This window comes from Antedon mediterranea, chromosome 6 (genome assembly GCF_964355755.1).
Source record: "Antedon mediterranea chromosome 6, ecAntMedi1.1, whole genome shotgun sequence".
Classification (NCBI taxonomy): Eukaryota; Metazoa; Echinodermata; class Crinoidea; order Comatulida; family Antedonidae; genus Antedon; species Antedon mediterranea.
The window spans coordinates 18,007,481-18,028,807 of record NC_092675.1 but is presented as its reverse complement, the minus strand read 5'-3'; the positions used below and the strand labels follow the sequence as shown (position 1 = coordinate 18,028,807).

Below are 21,327 nucleotides of genomic sequence, written 5' to 3'. Positions count from 1 at the left end.
GGCTTCTTGGATAAGGACTTAAAATTAGAGGTCTTTTGTACACATCTGGTGCATCTCATTCCCTGTCTCCACAGAGAGAGAAGAAAGTTGTTGTATGTGTAAAGTTCTGTCTACACTATCAAACTAGTTTGACAAAAAAAAAGTTTGACATGTCCAAATATGGTATTGATATGCCCAAATATGGTAGTGATATGACATCATCATGTCTATATATGGGCACATCACATTTTTTTGTCACATAAAGTTTGATATTGTAGACAGAGCTTAACAAATTCCACTGCACTTCAAGATGTTTAAAATGAAATATAAATACCAATCTATTATCTTATCCATTATTAAAGACTATACACCACAGTTTACTTTTATGTTCAGTGGTTACTCTGTGTACTCTGGTTTGCACAACCTCTGTCATGGATGAGAGGGTGCTGGTCACAGGCTGGAAGAAAAAATACTGTAGGCCTACTGTACAGAATAAAAAATGAAGACAATTTGAGGCAAAGGCTGGCCAAATATAAGAAGTGCTACTAACTTCTGTTTATCTTTTTATAGATAAATGAAGACATGGATGATATAGTTCCTTATTCAGCATTCTATATTCCCAAGTCTAGATGTTTATTACTGTGGTTACAGTGGCGGATTCAGGTGGGGTTTGAGTGGTTGGGCCGAACCTGTCCTTGAATGAAACATAGGCCTAGGCTAGTTAACAAATACATTTTTAATAGGAAAATTGCTGGTAAATCCCAAACAAACAATGAACGGACAACATATATAAACATAGGTCTATTTAATATAAGAAAAAATCACCTGACAGAAGGAGAAATATGGGATTTTAAAAGAAATTGGAAGTCATTAACAGAACCTTCTTACAACAATCTTATGCAGGAACACCATTCTCTCATGTGTGTTTATTACTGTACTGTTTGTTTTGTTAAGTTCCTTACATTAATGATATGTTGCACTATTGTTATAGGCAAGTTTAAACTTGATTGATTATTCATTTGTTCTGGAGAATGATGTGAAGGTGACTTCTATTATAATAAACAACATGACGAAACAACAGGTAAATGCCTATGCAAGGAATGAACATGCCTAATATAATGTATAAGATTATATAAACAAATTCTTCCCTTGGTGGATATAATAACTAAATTCTTCCCAGTTATATAAGAAAAACAGTTAAAGTTTAGCTATTCCCACTGGAGTTACTCTGATCGAGTTTCTTCTTTGTTTTTATGATAAGTAGGTACACTCACCCCACAGTGTTGGTGGTGAGTTTAAGAATAGTGATGTACATACAGTATTATGAATATGCAGTTGAAATGCCATTTTACATTTACATATGATTAAGACTAATTTCTGCTAATAAACTATTGTCAATTATATTCATTAATTGCAGGCAGCTTGTTTAACAGAAGAAATGTTTCAACCGCTTATGCTCAATCAGATCTTCGGCATGCCTATGAATCCGGAATTTCAACGGCTACTAGCCTTGCACATTACAATTGACAGAAAGAACATTGTTGAAAGTGCTCTGAAACAGCTAAGGGAACATAAAAAAGACTTAAAGAAACCATTGAAGGTTAAATTTGAAGATGAACCAGGAGATGATTATGGTGGTGGGGGCCCTTGTAAGGTAGTGTGTAATTAATATTATTGGATTTTAGTCAGTGTTATTTAGTTAAATATAAGACAAACACTTAGTGAGTTGAGGGGTATGGTTGTCTCTCAAGATATAGTATAGTCTTTAAATCACTGGAGGAACCATAAAACCCAAGTCAATGTTTTGTTTTTGTACTACATTCAAAAGAAGTATTAAAGAACAAATATTAACGAACCACTGTCATTAGCAAGCATGTTGTTTGATACACAGTCACAGCTGTTAAGCCATATAGATTACAGGATTGACGCAGATACAAATGTTCTCTCTAGAACTAATAGTCTAATAACTTTATTGTAAACTATTTAAAAAAGGTACACATCTACACAGTAGGAATTAAGTTGGTGAGTAAGTAAATACTGTCTATCTAAAAGCAATGATGGTTCAATGATTAAATGCTTTGTGGTCTGAGAACAGTTCCTGTATCTAAACTATTACTTAGAACATAACATGACCAGTAGGTTATTAGTAACATATATTATTGTACAATGAGAGCACATCTACACACTCCCACTTGTTCTCATTGTACTTTTTTATATTCAAATACTAATAATATTAACAATGAAAATAATAAGACATTCATATTGATCAAACTATAACAACATAAGAAAAATCTTACTCTAAGTATCTGCTAACATTAATTACTGTACTATATTAATAAATGTTTTAAGTATTACATCATGCAATGTGTGTATCATAACACATTGTCCAAAAATTCTTAAGTCATGATATCGGCAACCATTTTCTTTTGAACAGTATACAACATTTATTTTACCATCGTTTGACTTGGTCTCTTAATATATCTGTTATTCCAATTCAACTTTTATAGGAGTTCTTTCAGCTACTTTTCAAAAAAATTTTTGATCCTAAATTTGGGATGTTTACGGTCTTCAGTGAAACAAAAAGGATCTGGTTCAATGCACAGGTAAAGCTTATGACACTAAAAACACTATAATAAATACAAAACTAAATCTTATTCATCACAAGCAAATTAGATATACAATTGCAATCTGTACCTTGTGTTAAAATTATGAGTGAGTTATACTTAACTGTTGTGCATTTACTTTTGTTTAAATTATATAACTTCAGATACTGTAGGCCCTAATATGCCAAGGTTTGTGATTGCCCAGGCGAGAAGACATGCTAACAAAAAAGAAATGGAGATAAAAAACAAATGAAGGAGAATAGTCTATACAACCTAATACTATTAATGTATAATTTATTTTCGTTCTAAATTTTGTTTTATCAGTATGAAGATAAGTCAAAGTTTCGAATGGTTGGAATACTGTGTGGATTAGCAATCTACAACCAAGTTATTGTGGAACTTCCATTCCCCTTGGCACTCTACAAGAAACTTCTAAAAAAGTAAAGTGATGTATACCATTCTATTTTATAACACATAGTCTATCATATCCATTTGGAGTTCTGCTAAAAAAAGGGATATTTAAAGGTGCTATTGCACGTTCAGAATTGTTTTATTTTCTTCAGGCCTGTGTCTCAATCAGACTTGACTCAATTGGATCCAACAATGGCTTCCTCCCTGAAAAACATCTTGAATTACGATGATTGTGATTTTCAAGATGTTTTTGGCCTAACTTTTCAGTTTTCATCAGAATTTCTTGGAGGAGTGAATATTCCTGTCACTTGCGACAATAAGTTAGTTTAAGTATCAGACATAAATTACTGTACAAAAGTATAATACATTCTAAGCAATTGAATTATTTTCTCCAGACCTGTGTTTCTATCAGACATGAGCCAATTGGAACCAACAATGGCTTCTGGCCTGAAAGATATCTTGGATTATGATGATTACAATCTTCAAGATGTGTTTGACTACCCTTTTCAGTTTTCATCAGAGTTTCACACAGATATCATTGACCTAAAGGAAGGAGGAAAGGACATTCCTGTCACTTATGACAATAAGTTAGTTTAATAATTAGTACTTTATCAAAACATTCAATTAAATTTATTTGGTCAAACACATAAACATAGCATAACATTTGCCTTGCTTTTGAAATATAGCAACATAAAACACCATATGAAAAACAACAAATACTAAGAAATTACATAGTCAAGATGATAAACTGGGTTTAAACAAATACTGACTATATAACATCACAAAAGAAAGATACAAATGCGAGATGATCATTAAAGTAAATTATTTTATGAAAATGTGTAAAACATTCCAAACATTTGAACATAATATTCTGATAATGCACCAATATAATTAACATATTGTATTATACCAATTTAGAGATCATGTCAAAATTAGCCATTTTTAAAACTGAAACATACTGTATGACTTTAGTTGTTTCAATGTAGAAGTTTCTGAGTCAGTAATACTGTGCATGCTTCCCAAAATAGAGTAAACACAATGTAGTTACTGCAGTAACTGCAGTAGAATATTTTTAAATAAGTTCCTTACATTCTCTCAATTCACCAAATTATGTCTAATTTATATTTTAGGCAAGAGTTTGTAGACCTGTATATTGATTGCATGTTTAATGAGTCGATAAAAGAGCAGTATAGTGCTTTTGCAGAGGGGTTCCATCAGGTTTGTGGAGGACCAATACTACAGATGTTTCATCCAGAAGAACTTATGTCATTGGTTGTTGGCAATGAAATCTATGATTGGGAAGAATTTGAAAGCGTATGTACAGTCAACATTTTTCGTTTTGTAGGCCTTTCTGTAAGATCCAATTATTATACAGTTTATATGTTTCTTTTTTTTTTTTTTTTTTTTTTTTTTTTTTTTCTTGTCCTTTTTAATTAGTTGATCTTCCCTATTGCTGTATAGTTATCAACACTTTCAGTTTCGTCAAATGAAAATCAAGAGTTGCACAGTGGTAAACTTAAGTGTATGTATTTTGTTGCAGTTTTTATATTACTGAAATTACTGCAGTCAAAATACATGATTTTATGTTAAAATATATTTGGTTGTGAAAAATAATAACATTTAGGTCACAACAATAAATTTAGCAATTTTATTTCCAAAATGCCTTCCTACTTCTTTACAGCTGGTGGAGTACAAAGGCCTTTATAACAAAGAGCATAAAACTATCAAGTACTTTTGGGAAGTTTTCCATGAACTCACATTAGAAAAAAAGAAGACATTCTTAGGCAAGTATATATCGTGACTTAAAAGTTAAATAAATTGGCCAATATTGAAGTGACAATTCTTAGTGATTAGCTCTGAGCAAAAACAAATCAATATCAGACCATACACTACATGTGCCTAGACTGTTCTGGTATTTTACTTCCAATACACAATAATGGAGAATTATGTATTATTCTGTGTTTGTGGCAATGGCTAACAGCAAAAAGTTTTATCCCATAAACAATGCTTGAGAGTGTATTAGTATTTAGTCTATTAGTTTAGTTATTGGTTATTGATTTGTGAAGTTGAAATTATTTTTATAATACTGTATGTGTATTTCTGTTCTCTTTATTATAACTCTAGTATTCTTGACGGGTAGTGACCGGATCCCAGTTCAAGGAATGTCTCAGTTGAGGGTGATATTTCAACCAGCCGACCTAGAAAGTACCGACCTCTTACCAACAGCTCTTACATGCTTTAACTGCCTTAATTTACCATGTTATGAAACCAAAGAAAAAATGAGAAAGAAGCTGATGTTGGTATTGGAGTATCCTCATGGGTTTGGATTGGTGTAATCAGATTTCTTTAACAATGGTAAATTTTGAAAGGGCACTTTCGTTCTCCAATGGATTTAAACTTGTAATTATTTTACACCTTTGCCAACAATGTCTGGTTTCAGAATCATGCAGGTTAAAAAAAGTAGGCATATTGGAATTAGATTGGTTTATTAGTAAAGTTTCTAGGTCTGTAGTTATCAGGTTTTGGGAGAATTTATCAATAATAATCTTTATTATAAGTGAAAGAGTTTGTACATTTGTTTGTTCGTTATACAATTTCTTGTTACTGCACATAACCTTACATATTAGGTATCAAAATGACCGGAATTGTACCGGAAAGGTTCTAAACTACATTTGAACATTATCCGCCATCTAGAATCGAAGTTAGGGGCCAAAATGTTGTCAAAATGGCCCACTTTTCCCCACTTTCGATGTTTGTTTGTTATACAAATTTCTGTTTCTGCACGTAACCATACATATGGGGTATTAAATGACCGCAACTGTACCAGGAATTTAAAACATTCCCCAAGACTAGGGTTTTTTTCTTTGGTGAAAAAAAGCTACAATTTCTATTTAATCACTTTATCTGGTCTTATGAAATAGTATTTGACGTTCATCATATCTAGATACTAAATAGTTCTTGTATAATAATAATAATAATAATTTTAATTTATTTTTGTTTTGTGTATTTACTTATTGTATAATATATGTTTTACTAATTTTTTTGAAAATACACATCTAAAAATATAGTATATTATAAATTTATTTTAGTTAAGATCATGGGACTGCTGTCTAAGTTATAGTAATCTTGAGCAGTCGCTGACCAATTCTCATCTATTTACTGTACATTATTATATGGTTTGTTGGTCAAATAAATAAATTAAATGAAATTGTAAACAAATATGTTCTCATATATCATGTTTGTATGATTGTAGTTACCTATATAAGGTATAAACTAATATAATAATAACTATAATATTTTTACCTATCACTGTCTGTATAAAAGTTAAATTTAGCTAGTAGGCCTCTGTAGATGGTCATCATAACTCTTTTAATATTTTCTGACATCATTTTTTCAGTGCTCCGATATATAAGATTATTAGTGTAAAATGAAATTATTTACAACAAAAATATAGAGGAGGTTTTTGTACCACAAACATTTAAACACATCTTATTACTTGATATTAACTTCAGAGTGTTGAAGTATGACGGACGAATAGTCATTTATGCGCTGCTAGTCATATTTATGTCTTGTTTCCAGAGTCGGAAGTGTAACAATTTTTTAAAAGACCAATGTTTTTTTCTTTCAAATAAACTTGATGTTGTCAGTAAATAATTATGGGTTGTTAAGTCTTTGAATGATTTATGAAGGAATCAGAATCAAGAATATGACAATTTCTTGTACTACACGCAGTTCCTGCTCTTAATATATCAAACCAAAGAATATATATCACAAGAATGAGTATTCCGCGATTTTTGCATGAGAAATTTGTAACAGAGATCTCCAGTGAGTGATGTATACATACTAAATAAGACTTGATTTAATAGACATGATACATGTCACATTAAATAGAATTATGATGATAGTTTTTGCAATTGTGTACTGTACGCCCGGTAAATTAAGTATTGTTTTTATGATATAAATTAGTATAAAACACATGTTATTAATAGGAGAAAATTTTAAATGTCATTAACATTTATTTGTTTTACCAGAAACAAGTAAAATATAGGAATATTATTAAACTATCCTTCGTGAAAACGTGTAAACACCAACACGCCCGGTCACGCTATCGTAGCGCCCGGTTGATAAATCAAACTGTTTATACGGCAGTTTTTACTAAATAAATTGCATAAAACGAACAATTAAATATTCAAATAGTATTTAACATGATGTTGGCATGTAGTTGATAACATTTTTATCATCGGAAAATAATCCGGTGGTCCAGCATTTGATTAGTGAAACCTTCACAAAAAGTTGTATACATCCCAGATACATCCACACTTATGGCGGCGCCCTACCACATGGACAATATTACTGTTACAGGGAAAATCGCGGATTACTCATTCTTGTGATATATATTCTTTGATCAAACCTACTACACTATCTATGAATATATACTGTAATTCTATACAGCGCCCTCTTCAGAAAGTTGACACGTTCTTGGAAATTCCCGATATGGAAGAAGGAATTTCCAACCTTACTACAAATACTTATTCAATTAATTACTAGGCAGAGCTACTTAAGGTATATTGTATGCTGTACGGGATGCTGTACTCACGAATGAAATAAGCGTAGGCCTAGCTATAATTCATGTGAAACAGGTAAGAATTGTATACTATAATGGTAATAAATAAATGCTACTTTATTAGGCCCTACTTCTACTAGTAGTAGTAGTTTATATTAAAGAAAGAGCTTGTTAGATTATGAGTAGCCATAATCTCGACTTGGAAGCAAACAACCAACAACGGATAAAAATAAGATATAACTCTACAGTGTTACATGAGAACTTGAACTAACAGTTTATTCAGAACTTGTATTATATTATATATGTACAGTACAATGAAATGTGATTGGTCAGTTAATAACCAGAAAAGAGGTGGGGCATTCCACCTATCAGGCCCCGTTTCTGCTGCCAAAAATATACCGTATATATACGGTATATTTTATATACGGTATATTTTTTGGCAGCAGAAATGGGTCTCATAAAAAATGTACCGTATATATATGCGGTATATATACCGCATAAATATCCCCATCGTTTGTGGATATTATACGGTATATTCCAAAATATACCGTATATTTCGTACCCCGTTTCTGCTGCACTCAAAATATACCGTATATGTGACCCGGCCCATGACACGAGGTCAAAAACTAACAGAGCGTGACGCGTTTGTTTGGTTTTTCTGCTGCTTGAGACACACGTGTATAATAAGCAAGCAACAGATCAAAATATCACTGTGGACTGAAGAAGTAACTATTTTTGCAATTCAATTGTGGGGAGAAGCGAAGGTTGGGGGGAGACTACATGGCAACAGAAGAGATACCGAGATTTACAAAAGCATCTCAAACAAAATAAAAGCAGAATTTGTGGTAGACTTAAGTTATCGGCAAACGCCGTCGTCTTCTTTGCATAACTGTAGTCAATGCCCATTCTACATTTCTAGATTGTTTGTGCGATGTAAATTCGTTGCCACTTCTGATCATTAGATTTAAAATAGAAAGCAATGCTAAGACGTTTTTAGAAACCATCATTGTTTTTGTTTTTCTACACGAGACTCAGGTCAATCCATACTTCCGTCTCACCAAATGCATTTTGGGTATATGAAAGCCAACTTTTTTTACAGCCCACCCACGAAGTATGTGCAGCGGAAACGGTGCACGAATTTCATATACGGTATATATACGGTATATTTATACGGTATATTTTGGATTGGCAGCAGAAACAGGGCCTCATAGTACATCAGGTACTTATACACCTGTCATTAATAAAATAAATCAGATGTGTTTAGTATAACTTGACAACTGACCTCCACTAGGGTATAATTATTGACTGACAACTTAATGGATCATATAAACAGACTTATTATAACTAGATGGTACGCTCGCTTCGCTCGCGTACCATCTAGGTCGTGCCCACAGATGGTTCTCGAATACATAATAATTTCAGCGTTAAAGAACTGGCGATTTCAAATGTACGTACCGCAGGACAATAATACATGTCGTTTACAGGAACGAATAAATAGACACTGTGATTTATGTACTCAACTAAAATTAGCACCCTGGGAATTACTTCCGAAAGAGAAACTTGTCACAAAATGAGACAAATTGTTTAAGTCAAATTTAAACAAACTTAATTTTTGTTTTTTATGTAACATTAGGGTTGAGGGATGGGGAAGAGGATGGGTGCAAAGAAGAACAATTTTTAAATATATTCTTTATCCATTTAATAACGAAATATTAATTGTTTTCATGTTTTACAAATAATATACCACTATACACAGTAAAACATTGCGATTTAATACTTTGTTGAAACTATCACCGTCGATTGAAATAGTATAGTACATGTAACGATACATCACTACGACGTGTATAATATGTTTATATAATTTAAAACAATTTGTGAAAACCACCTCTATTCGGGCAAAATCATAAATTCGATTTAATGGTCAATAAATATTAAATTATCTAACTCAACTTAATTAGTAGGCATAATGGTTTTCAGTTGTTTCTTAGAGCCAATTCATACTTAAGTTGGTTCCTACCCTACCCTCCAAAGTTGTTCTGCGTTTAGGGCATGTGATGTAGGGCCTACCGTAGGCCCATCCTCTACTGGTTTTACAACGCTACTCATGCCAGTGAGGGAAGGGTGATGATGTGGGTGGTTTAACTGCAATAATAAAGATGTGTACATAATATACGGCGAGTGAAAGCGCTAGCTCATTATCTGTTTAAAAAAATGTATATCCAACCTCTGCAGCACAGATTGAAATGGTTGGGTTGGTTGAAAAAAAAATGGATCGAATTTCTGTTATGAGTATACAGTACTTGCCTTTACGACGCCTGAGGGAATAGACACTTGTGGAACAGAGATTGGAATGTTCCATTCATCGCAAATCAATACATTTGTATAAACGTATATTAAATCTATCAAAATAGTATTTTAAAAAAAAAATCGGCCTGTCTTCAACATTATGATGCTGTACTCGAGCTGTTCAACCGGTTTTCAGCCATTAAAAACAATTATCGTAGGAGGAGATAGGAAAATGCGAAGCATCCTCGTATTATTGTCTGCGGGTATTTTTCAAGACGGACATCCATTAGACAGTGTATACCACGATCGAAAAACACCCCTATTTGGGGCAAATCGTTGAACCTAAATTCGTTTTAATCGTCAATAACTAATTATCGAACTCAATTTAATTAGTAAACAGGGTTACATCTGGTGGTTAAAATCAGTACCGAAAGTACGAACCAACTTTATATACCATCGAGTAAACATTCTAGAAATAACGCGCAATTTACCGAATTTTGCCCTTACGTAAATTTATATATAGATTAGATGAGAGCCTATACTTCAACAACCCCACTGGCTTGAAAGTCTTATACATAACAGAGCTAGCTTCAACTAATTAGTTAGGGCAAGCCATTCCACATATTCTTTTTAAATGGGTAGTGTAAAGGTGTACCATTGCCAGGACAGTATTAAGTTGACATTCTAGATGTTTGTAGAATGACGTCATCAAGAGTGTTCTGCTTGAATCCTGTTAAATATGATCACCAGGATGTTGCTGCTACTAGTCCAGTCATCAACGAGTTGCAAATATTGAATAATCGTTCCATTCAACAAATAGCATGCGGCAATCACCAAACTGTCTTTGTTCTGACTGATGGAACAGTTTACACATGTGAAAATGAGGAGAAGTCTACTCCAGGTTTGTCTTTCAAATATAAATATCAAAACATTAACGTTATTCCTCTTTACTTAAATTATGCAAAGGTATCGCAGTTCTTAAAAGCTTTCTTGTGCAAATTAAAATTGTGCAAATCTGTTATTAAATCAGCTATATAACACTTCAAATCTTTCAACTACAGTATTAGTATTAACAATTTTGGGAGGTTAACATAATTTTGATGCGTTTTAATAGATTTTACGTGTCCTTGATGGATGTGATGCATTTATCTGCCCTCTATGTTATTACATCATCGGCATTTCAATGTTTACCAGAGGTAACTGATCAGATGTAATTATGTATTAAATCATATAGAACTAACCTCCTAAAAAACAAACATGGGTTTAAATGATTATATCATTAACCAAAATTTAAGAGATTTTGCTTTACTCTGGATATTGGGAGAATGGATGAAAATTCGGGAGGCTCTTGAAGAAATCGGAAGGGTTGAAACCTGTAATGCGTGTGTCCTTTTTTTTCACAGAGCATGTCCCTTCTCTGGATACATTTGTCATTGTACAAGCAGCCTGTGGGGATGCACACAACATTGTCATAAGTGACAAAGGTCAAATTATGAGCTGGGGTCGTGATTCTGAAGGTCAATGTGGTCATGGTGAAGTACATTTGAAGAAGAGAACAACACCAAAGTAACGTAACAATTTTAAAATAAATTTAATAAATAAACTTTTAATCATATTTTCTGACTTTATTAAAAAACTTATTTATGTTTTTTTTTATTTTTCAGAGTCATAAAGTCTTTATCCAATGAAATCATTATCCAAGTGGCCTGTGGAGCAAAGCACACCTTGGCTCTTGCAAAAAGTAATATATACAGTAAAATTTATTAATAATGAAAAAGATAATGACTTGAAAATGATTTCCCATCAAATCGAAGGATATGTAATTATCCACTGCAAATAGAGGAATCCATCCATCTTACTAGCCTACAGTATGAGAGAATATTTGTCTATGTTTGTTCCTAATTATACAATTTTATATTGCACTAATCAATAAACATAGGGTACACATAGGATATCAAAATGACCAGCATTTGTAGGCCTACTAGCACGTTTTTAAACTACGACATTTTAACTGCCCTGGTTTCCTATACAGTACTAGAGAGAGATTTAACTCTTAACTTTTTTTGTAAAGGTGGTAAACTATATACATGGGGTGATAACAGTTACTGGCAGCTAGGCTACAGAACTATTCAAGACCATTGTGCCATCCCTACACATGTCTCCTGCTTGGCTGGGTTACCTATCCAACAAATATCATGTGGTGGCAACCACTCCCTTGTCTTAACATACACTGGCAATGTTTTTGGTTGGGGATGCAACAATTCTAATCAACTTGGTAAATATAATGAAAAAAGTAAGTAATTATTGCATTGATTATTTAAAGTAAAAATAATTGTTATTAGCATTGTAATTATCATTAAATTGATTATTTGCAAAAAATAAGTTGTACAGATCTTTCAGAGGCTGTTTTGTATATTGATATATAATAGGTTGCATAGCCTACATTGATACCACTAACAAGAAATCAATGCTCCCTGCTTTTGAGGTACGTTAAGAACCTACAAATTAAAGAAATAGACTATAATATGATATACTAATTATAAATAATAATTTAAAAACATTGTGCCGAACAACCACATATATAAACTCCCTTTTTATAACTTCAGGCTGTAAAAAAAGAGAAAGATACAGTTTTAGTGCGTGGTGTGTCAAAATTGATAGAAACACGCTTACAGGCTATATCAGCAATGTCTGAACATAAGAATATATCGTTTGAGGTAATCCATAATTGTATATCATTTATTTTTCTTGTTTGTTCTCATTGGCTTGGTATCACACACATGATACATGTCTATCAGGTAATTTATTGAGTTCATAATACATGGGCAGCAGATTTAACATTAAAAAAATTCATATCATCCAGGTATCCAATCAATCCTACTCTGAGTGAGTTCAGCTCAGCACAAAGCACTTGGTTTGTTAGAAGAGTGGAGTTGTGGCTTGGTGGTTATGATGCTTGTCTACCACTCCAAGGGTCCTGAGTTCTTCAAGTCCCGTCACATGTCAGGATTTTTTCTAAGGACCAAATTACTCCACTCCCAAAGACTTGTAATAAGACTTTGTTTATGTAGAGCATCTTGTGTATATGTTTGTCTTGTGAACCTCTGAGGGTCCCTAATGATCAGCAATAGCTGGATGGATCACCCTCATTAAATACGATTAAAAAAAACAACAAAAAAAATACTTATCACAATAAAAACAAATTGCATGAGTTACTAACTCAATGTACAATTTACTACAGGGCCTACTAAACATCACCTGCACAACTCACTCAATGCTTTACATAATAGTGACACACACCTAACCCTCTAGGTGCTAATGTATGTTTACTCACATACCATTAATCATACTCACTCCTAAATAAATCTAGAAAATCAGATATTTTACCATCATTGGCCGTGTTCCGCAGCCAAAAATTAACTGATAATTAGCTGATAAAAATTAACCAATTATTATCTGTCATTCAAACCAGATAATTATCGGATAAAAGCGACCATTTCTAACTTTTGGAAGACAAATTGTTGCGATATGATTGGGCATCTGGTTGATTGATAATTTTATTTTTGCTGCGGAAACACAGCCTTTATGTCATGTTTGTATTAGCTTGATATTTGTTTCTGACTTTTATCTATTGATTTTTTTATTTGCTTATTCATTTTCTCATAATTAAATTATGTGAGATCAAATTTAATGTATTAAATTAAATATACATTTTTCTGTTTTATTCATAATCAAGGAGCTTCGCCATGAATACAATTTGAGTAAGTACAACAGAGTTCAATTTCTCTTGTTTGTTTTCAACTGTTTGGATACACAGTAATAATTAGACTTGTACTATATAACAAAATTGTAATTCAAGGGACCACTTTGTTCCTTTATTATTACAAAATTATATTTCTTAGTTTCAGCTTCCACAGTGCCACACAAATTGGATTTTCTGACACAAATTACCAGCATTTCTTGTGGACACAACTTTTCAATGTTTCTTTTTAAGGTACAATTAATAAATTTTATAACTGCTAAATAATGTTTTGTTTTAATTTTTTTGAAGTTGATATGGTATAGTTTGAATGAATTATGATAATATTATAATACAAAGATTGATAATACATCTTCCTGTTAAATTTATAGCATTAATGCTTTTATTATTATTTAGAATGAGGACGTTGTAAGACTAGCCAGAGATTTGAATCAAACTTGGAATGAAAAAATAGTGGAGATAAACAAAGAAGAGGACAAACAAATATTTTGTACAGGGTAACTTTGATTTCATTTATTTTGTTTAAATTTGTGGTTTAAAACAAAGCTTTTTTCATTGAACCAAGTCTTGTGGTAAACTTGTGTTTACCACTGAATTTTAGTTTATATGAGTTTTGGCTGATGGCGCTAGATCGTTTTCTATTTCAAATAGAATTAGTGCAAATGAAATCGACATGAATATTTCTTTTTTAACAATTTCAGACGACACTCTGTGATATTGACTGGGGATAAATTGTATGTATTTGGTCCAACATCAATGCATGATCCTCACTCTGCGGTGTCCAATGATGATAACAGCTCTATGTTTGTATATGATTCGTTGTCCAGTTGTATTACTGATGCCACTGACTGGTCTAATACTGTTGTGATTAGTACTGTTTATTGTGGTGGACTCAATACTTGCTATTTAGTAACAAATGCATCTGTGGTATGTGTTTACCGCAAATACGTGTTGCTAGTCACTTTGCTATACAATGTTGAGTTTATAGTTTTCTTTGGTCTCATTTACTAGTGTACAGTATATAGGCAAATGTCATATAAATTAGTATAGTAACATTAGGAGGGATTCCTAAATACAGTTTCATCCTTAATCTGACCTTAAAAACAATTCCTGATACAGCTGTGTGAAAAAGATGTAGGTGACACTGTTACACAGAACATTCCAAGATAGTACAAAGAATTGACTCTGTACATAATCAATTTATATTATAGTCGATTCATTTTTTCACAATCAGCATTCACATATACTGTATGTGTAGGTAGAAGGAACCAAATTTGTCTTGTTCTGTACTGTTTTTCCATTAGAATAATGATATTGATCACCTGTATTATTTTATTTTCCAGTCACAAAGTAAGCCGCCTGAAATGATCTACCATCTAGAAGATGTAATAGAACAATTCAAAGACTTACCAGGATCTAGTGATATTCCAAAAGATCTAATTCTAACTATTCAGAAATCATTCTCATCAACAGAATGCTGGAATAGTTCTTTTGCAAGGTATGAACATGATTTGTTGTGAACCTAAAAAACTTAAAATATTAAAGAAGATGTGTACATTTGTTTAATGTTGCAAACATTCAATGTGTACAGTATTACATTACTTTTTGTAGCTTTGCAAATGAAGGCCTAAGTAATATTGATTCATATATTACCATCATAGGTTTCATTTTTATAATACGGACATCCATGCAAAGATGTAGCTATTGAGTCTATATAGGCCTATGTAGTGGGCTGTCACTCTGAAAAGCTGGGCCAAGGGCCTTGAAAACAGCACAAAGTATAGGAATACATTTTATATTTCTAGTTACCACCATAATTGTTGATTGTATAGTAATGTAAAAGTAACAACTTTTATTACAATTTTGTAGTGATCGGTTATGCAGTGAAGATAGACCTGGACTTGATCTTGATAGAGCAAAGAATGTCTTTAAAACGGTGTCAGAAAAACAAAACATATTAAGAAAGGTTAGTTTTTCCTTTTAAGTTACTTACTTTATTTTTGACTAGTATCTGTAAAATGTTTTGCAATAAAAAATATATGTCTTGTCCAATAATATTTAAGAATTGTAATTAGCTATAGTCCTAATCATTCACTCACAGTCCTCAATTTGGTCAGAACTGAAGACCCTATCTCTAATCATACTTTATGTATGTCAAAGTGTTTTTTCTTAACTGATTACAACTGTTAATAGTTGATTTGACTTGTTATTAAGTGGTAACTGAATATATTAACTTGTAGTTAAAGCACCCTCATAGTGTTACAACATGGATCGTCCATTAATCACTGTGTTAAAATTAAAAAGTGGCGCTATAATTAGTTATGGAGTCCATGTTTTATTATTACTCTATGGTTATAACCGTCCAAAATAATTTCCAGAAACTTTCTTTCTAGATTGATCATGCAATAAGCAATCAACTGTGTCCAACACTTTTGACATCACCACTTGATGTTGAAGCACTTCGTGTCTACCTGCTTCTATTGGAATGTCCCACAATGCAGTACCCAGAATCTTACCTTCAATCTATCTTGGCTGTCGCTAAAGCATTGTGCAATCTTTCACCTAAAATGTCAAAGGTCATTGGTATGTATTTTATGTTTATAATATTAAATCCGGTCTTAGACGTTCTTGTTATATATACCTTTATACAGGTGAGTATTTAAATATTCAGATGAATTTTGTTTGTTAAGAGATGGGTTATTCCCATCTATATTATTAAATCTATTTTTAAGATTTAAAAAAAATGATTGATTCCACTATACAATTTGTTAGTGTTAGCCTATTTACTCAATTCTAAAAGTTAATAAATGAGATTTTTCATGCTATCAAGTTATGTAGGTCTGACGTTTCAATAAAAACACTTATAAATTTTATAGTATCGTGTTCTGTTTACTTTGAAATAGAAAGAATTAAAATTTATAATAATTAGAATTAAGAATTTAAAAGAGAAATTGTGGCATTGTTTTAACAATATATTGTTGGTTTATTTTTGTAGATACCTGGATTGGAAATTACTCCCCTCCAAACTTTCAGCATCTTATAACAATTTTCAAAAATGTGGTCGTACATTTAATAATGAAGCAAATATATTCCTTGAGGTTTAGCGAAGAAACTACATTAAAAATTGCCTTAGATATGCTCAAGAAACTTTCTAAGGTAAAAGTAATAGATTGATTGAATGAAGAGCTAGAGTAGAAAGACATGATTGAGCACAGCAGACATTATAAACCATAGATCCTCTTTGCCACAGGGAACCAAATTGATATGTGTGTACTCAGTAAGTACACAAGTTGAGTGGTTGGTTACATCAGTTTACACTGATGAGAGACTGCTCATTACAGGTTGGAAGAAAGTCTACAAATACACAATTTAACCAATTCAGAACAAAATACTATATTTGTATGAGTGTATTATTTATTATCTTTTTCTTTCATGAAAAAAGTAGCTAACATCTGTATTTATCTTTTTATAGATAAATGAAGACATGGATGATATAGTTCCTTATTCAGCATTCTATATTCCAAAGTCTAGAAATCTAGTAGAAATCTAGTACAGTGGTTGAATAGGAACAAGTTGGTTAGTTATTAAATTGTAACAGCAATAGTTTATATAATATAGAGTTAAATTTAAGATTTCTATATAGTAATTTTGCGATTTAGGCCTAACTCTTAAATATTGTTTGTTTTGCTATTTGTCAATAGTGTTTCTTTGTATATAAAGCAAATGTTCGCATTTACTTCTGTATTTGAGTAAATATTGATTTGATTTTAATTTGATTGTATAATGCATATTTATCACTGTATGTACATTAGTCTTGTTTCTTAAATTATAATTGTTCTGTAATAGTTGCTTTTTAATTATAGACACCACGTTTAAACTTGATTGATTATCCATTTATTCTGGAGAATGATGTGAAGATTACTTCTATTATAAATGACAATTTGAAACAAAAACAGGTAAAATGCCTATGCATGGAAGTACATGTTTGATGTAGTATAAGATTACTTAAACAAATTTCTATTGTAAAATATCCTAGTGTAACAAAAACTTTCCCTCTGGTATTGCACTATGTCTTGTTTCATTGATATATAAAAGTAAGTGGCGGGGAGTTTAAGATTATTGATACACTGCAATGCAGATGAATGGTATTTTACAGTCACATGTACAATGAGCCATCTGTTATCTGCCAAAAAGAATAGAATAGGACAAAACATGATCTCAATGCGAGGTGATTTAAGATTTCCATTTATGTTTTTTAACAATTATCAATTTTAATCTTTGATTACAGGTTGCTAGTAGGCCTATTACTGAAGAAATGCAGTTACAAATGTTTCAACTGCTTATGTTGAATCCGATCTTCAGCATGCGTATGAATCCTGCATTTCAGAGCATACGAGTCTTGCAGATTACAATTGACAGAGAGAACATTGTTGAAAGTGCTCTGAAACAGCTAAGAAGAATACCTAAAAAAGACTTAAAGATACCATTGAAGGTTCAGTTTAAAGATGAACCAGGAATTGATGATGGTGGACCTTGTAAGGTAGTGTGTCAATCTATATATAAATTTACGTGTAAGGGCAAAATTCGGTAAATCATGTGTTACTTCTAGAATGTTTACTCCATGGTATATAAAGTTGGTTCATACGTTCGGTACTGATTTTAACCACTTGATTTAACTCTGTTTAATAATTAAATTGAGTTAGATAATAGTTATTGACAATTAAAACGAATTTAGGTTCAACGATTTTCCCCAAATAGGGGTGTTCCGATCGTGGTATACACTGTCTAATGGATGTCCATCTTGAAAAATACCCACACACAATAATACGAGGATGCTTTGCATTTACCTATCTCATCCTATGATAAGTGTTTTTTAATAGCTGAAACCGGTTGAACAGATTGAGTACAGATTCATAATGTTGAAGACAGGCCCGATTTTTTTTCAAAAATACTATTTTGATAGATTTACGTATTGATTTACTTAATATAATTTTATTTATATCTGTGTTATTATTTAGTTAAATTCTTTGTTTTTGAGATGAATAGGTAGGCTAATAGATTATTCATGTCATCAGTCCTATAAAATGGAACTGTGCTAGAAATTACTTAAATGTTGTAAGTTCTAATATGACCTTACCTCTGTGTAAGTAAATCTTTAAAATACATTATGTACAACTTCATTGATCTATTGTGAAAAATTTGTAGATTTTTGAACATTTGATTTCATTAAGAAGTTATTTTTTGTCAGTACTTACCTTGAAAATGGTCATCTCAAGATTAGATAGTCGTTCATATCTGTTATTCAACTTTTAGGAGTTCTTTCTGCTGATTTTCAAAGAAATCCTTGATCCGAAATTTGGGATGTTTAAGGTATTAAGCGCCACAGAAAGGATTTGGTTCAATGCACAGGTAAAGCTTATAAGATAATGATAACACTAATAAAATAGGTCTATACAAATATTCCACACTGAAAACATTTGTTTCTTGTGTTAAAATGTACAATAAAATCTTTCACAAGTAATGCTACATACTTTCATGCTATTAAAAAGTAGTATGTATACAGGTAACTTCAAATATTTCTCTGCAAAATAATAATAGCACATGGTGTTTTTATAGAAAGACACAAAAGGTTAGTACTTTCTAATAATATAAATTGTTTGTATTTTCTTTATCAGTATGAAGACAAGTCAATGTTTGAAATGGTTGGAATACTGTGTGGATTAGCAATCTACAACCAAGTTATTGTGGAACTTCCATTCCCTTTGGCACTCTACAAGAAACTTCTCAATAAGTAAGTGATCATGTATTATATTATTTTATTTTATAATAGTATCCTTGCCATTTGATTGGTTGATTTTGTATCATGTGTCATTCAGTATTAATTCTACTAAACAATGATATTTAATGGTGCTAATGCATGTTCAGCTTTTTGTAAACATTTTGAAAATGTTGTCTGTTACCATGCATGGAGTAAAAGCTGTTACAAACCTATAATAGTGTTAACCTTCTATAACTACATGGCCAAAATCAGAGTGAGCTTATTGAATGTCAAGCTTGGTCAGAAATGATGATTCATTATATTATAACAAACATTATGGTTATTATTTTTCTCCAGACCCATGTTTCTATCAGACGTGAGCCAATTGGATCCAACAATGTCTTCCTCCTTGAAAACTATCTTGGATTATGATGATTACGATCTTCAAGATGTGTTTGACTACCCTTTCCAATTTTCATCAGAGTTTCACACAGATATCATTGACCTGAAGGAAGGAGGAAAGGACATTCCTGTCACTTATGACAATAAGTTAGTCTAATAATTAGTACTTTATCAAAACATTAAATTCAATTGGTCCAACACATAACATAGCTTAAAATTTGCCATGCAGAACAACATATACAAGAAATCATCTAGGTCCTGTTTCTGCTGCATAAAAATAACCGGTGTGAATGTACGTGTGAATAAGTTAACCCCAATTTCTTGGCAGCAGAAACAGGAAAGATTTGCAGTAATCAGTTAAATGGCAGCCTGAAAATAATGGTTAAAAACACCCAATCGATTCTGTGTTAGAACGCCATTTAACCGGTTATTGCTGTGCAACTTTTAGCTGCAATACAAAATAACGGTTATTTGATTGACAACCACTGACCTTGAGTCAACTACAGTCCATTAGCGTTTGAATTGACCGCAGAGCCTATTGCATTTTGAGTAATGGTAACGATTTTCATGAACAACCCACTGATTTAAATGGTTATTTAGGAGCAAAAATTGAGCAGAAATGCAGCTGATGGATATTTGAAATCTATATTGAAATAAACGGTTATTCGGCGCTATGCAGCAGAAACAAACCCCTAGTCAAGATCATAAGCTGGGTTTAAACAAATACTGACTATATAACATCACAAAAGAAAGATACAAATGCGAGATGATCATTAAAGTAAATTATTTTATGAAAATGTACATTCCAAGCATTTGAACATAATATTCTGATAATGCACCAATAATTAACATATTGTATTATATCAATATAGAGATCATGTCAAAATTAGTCTACTGTAGTTTACTGCAGTAACTACTTTTTTAAAACTGAAACATACTGTATGACTTTAGTTGTTTTAATGTAGAAGTTTCTGAGTCAGTAATACACAATGTGCATGCTTCCCAAAATAGAGTAAACACAATGTAGTTACTGCAGTAACTGCAGCAGAATATTTTTAAAAGAGTTCCTTACATTCTCTCAATTCACCAAATGATGTCTGATTTATATTTTAGGCAGGAGTTTGTAGACCTGTATATTAATTGCATGTTTAACGAGTCGATAAAAGAGCAGTATAGTGCTTTTGCAGAGGGGTTCCATCAGGTCTGTGGAGGACCAATACTACAGATGTTTCATCCAGAAGAACTTATGTCATTGGTTGTTGGCAATGAAATCTATGATTGGGAAGAATTTGAAAGTGTATGTACAGTCAACATTTTTGGTTTTACTAATTACTCAGGCATTTGATTTCTGTATCTTGTAGGCCCGCTTGTAGGAAGGCTGGAGATCCAATATACAACTTGTTTTCATCTTACTCTTTTGTTTTAATTAGTTAAACTAACACATTGTTATAAATTGTCAGTAATTAATTCTCTGTAGTCTTCTGTTAAAACTATGAGCCATGTGTGGTATAATCAGATCTGAAGTTGGACTGTATATTAACTTTAAAATAGATGTGGTTTTTTA

The 21,327-nt window shown here is 32.0% G+C and overlaps 2 protein-coding genes across 3 annotated transcripts in view; both read left to right on the top strand.

Moving 5' to 3' along the window:
* Positions 1–21,327, top strand: part of LOC140052326 (probable E3 ubiquitin-protein ligase HERC4) — a 28,514-nt gene that overhangs the window by 5,615 nt on the left and 1,572 nt on the right. For both annotated transcript variants that reach the window (XM_072097838.1, XM_072097837.1), the window contains exons 4-10: positions 550–642; positions 971–1,060; positions 1,397–1,633; positions 2,487–2,582; positions 2,907–3,022; positions 3,389–3,580; positions 4,124–4,307. In XM_072097838.1, the coding sequence (XP_071953939.1) occupies positions 550–642; positions 971–1,060; positions 1,397–1,633; positions 2,487–2,582; positions 2,907–3,022; positions 3,389–3,580; positions 4,124–4,307 (1,008 nt within the window). The remainder of the gene's footprint in view (positions 1–549; positions 643–970; positions 1,061–1,396; positions 1,634–2,486; positions 2,583–2,906; positions 3,023–3,388; positions 3,581–4,123; positions 4,308–21,327) is intronic.
* Positions 7,545–21,285, top strand: LOC140051720 (probable E3 ubiquitin-protein ligase HERC3). Its single transcript, XM_072097015.1, has 23 exons — positions 7,545–7,633; positions 10,542–10,744; positions 11,247–11,409; positions 11,508–11,584; positions 11,915–12,136; positions 12,273–12,328; positions 12,450–12,560; positions 13,580–13,604; positions 13,746–13,837; positions 14,000–14,100; positions 14,305–14,530; positions 14,947–15,101; positions 15,473–15,569; positions 15,997–16,186; positions 16,599–16,759; positions 17,076–17,141; positions 17,467–17,559; positions 17,892–18,143; positions 18,917–19,012; positions 19,279–19,394; positions 19,719–19,910; positions 20,877–21,060; positions 21,241–21,285. Exons 2-23 carry the CDS (start codon positions 10,543–10,545, stop codon positions 21,283–21,285), a joined length of 2,922 nt encoding a protein of 973 aa, XP_071953116.1. The 5' UTR covers positions 7,545–7,633; position 10,542.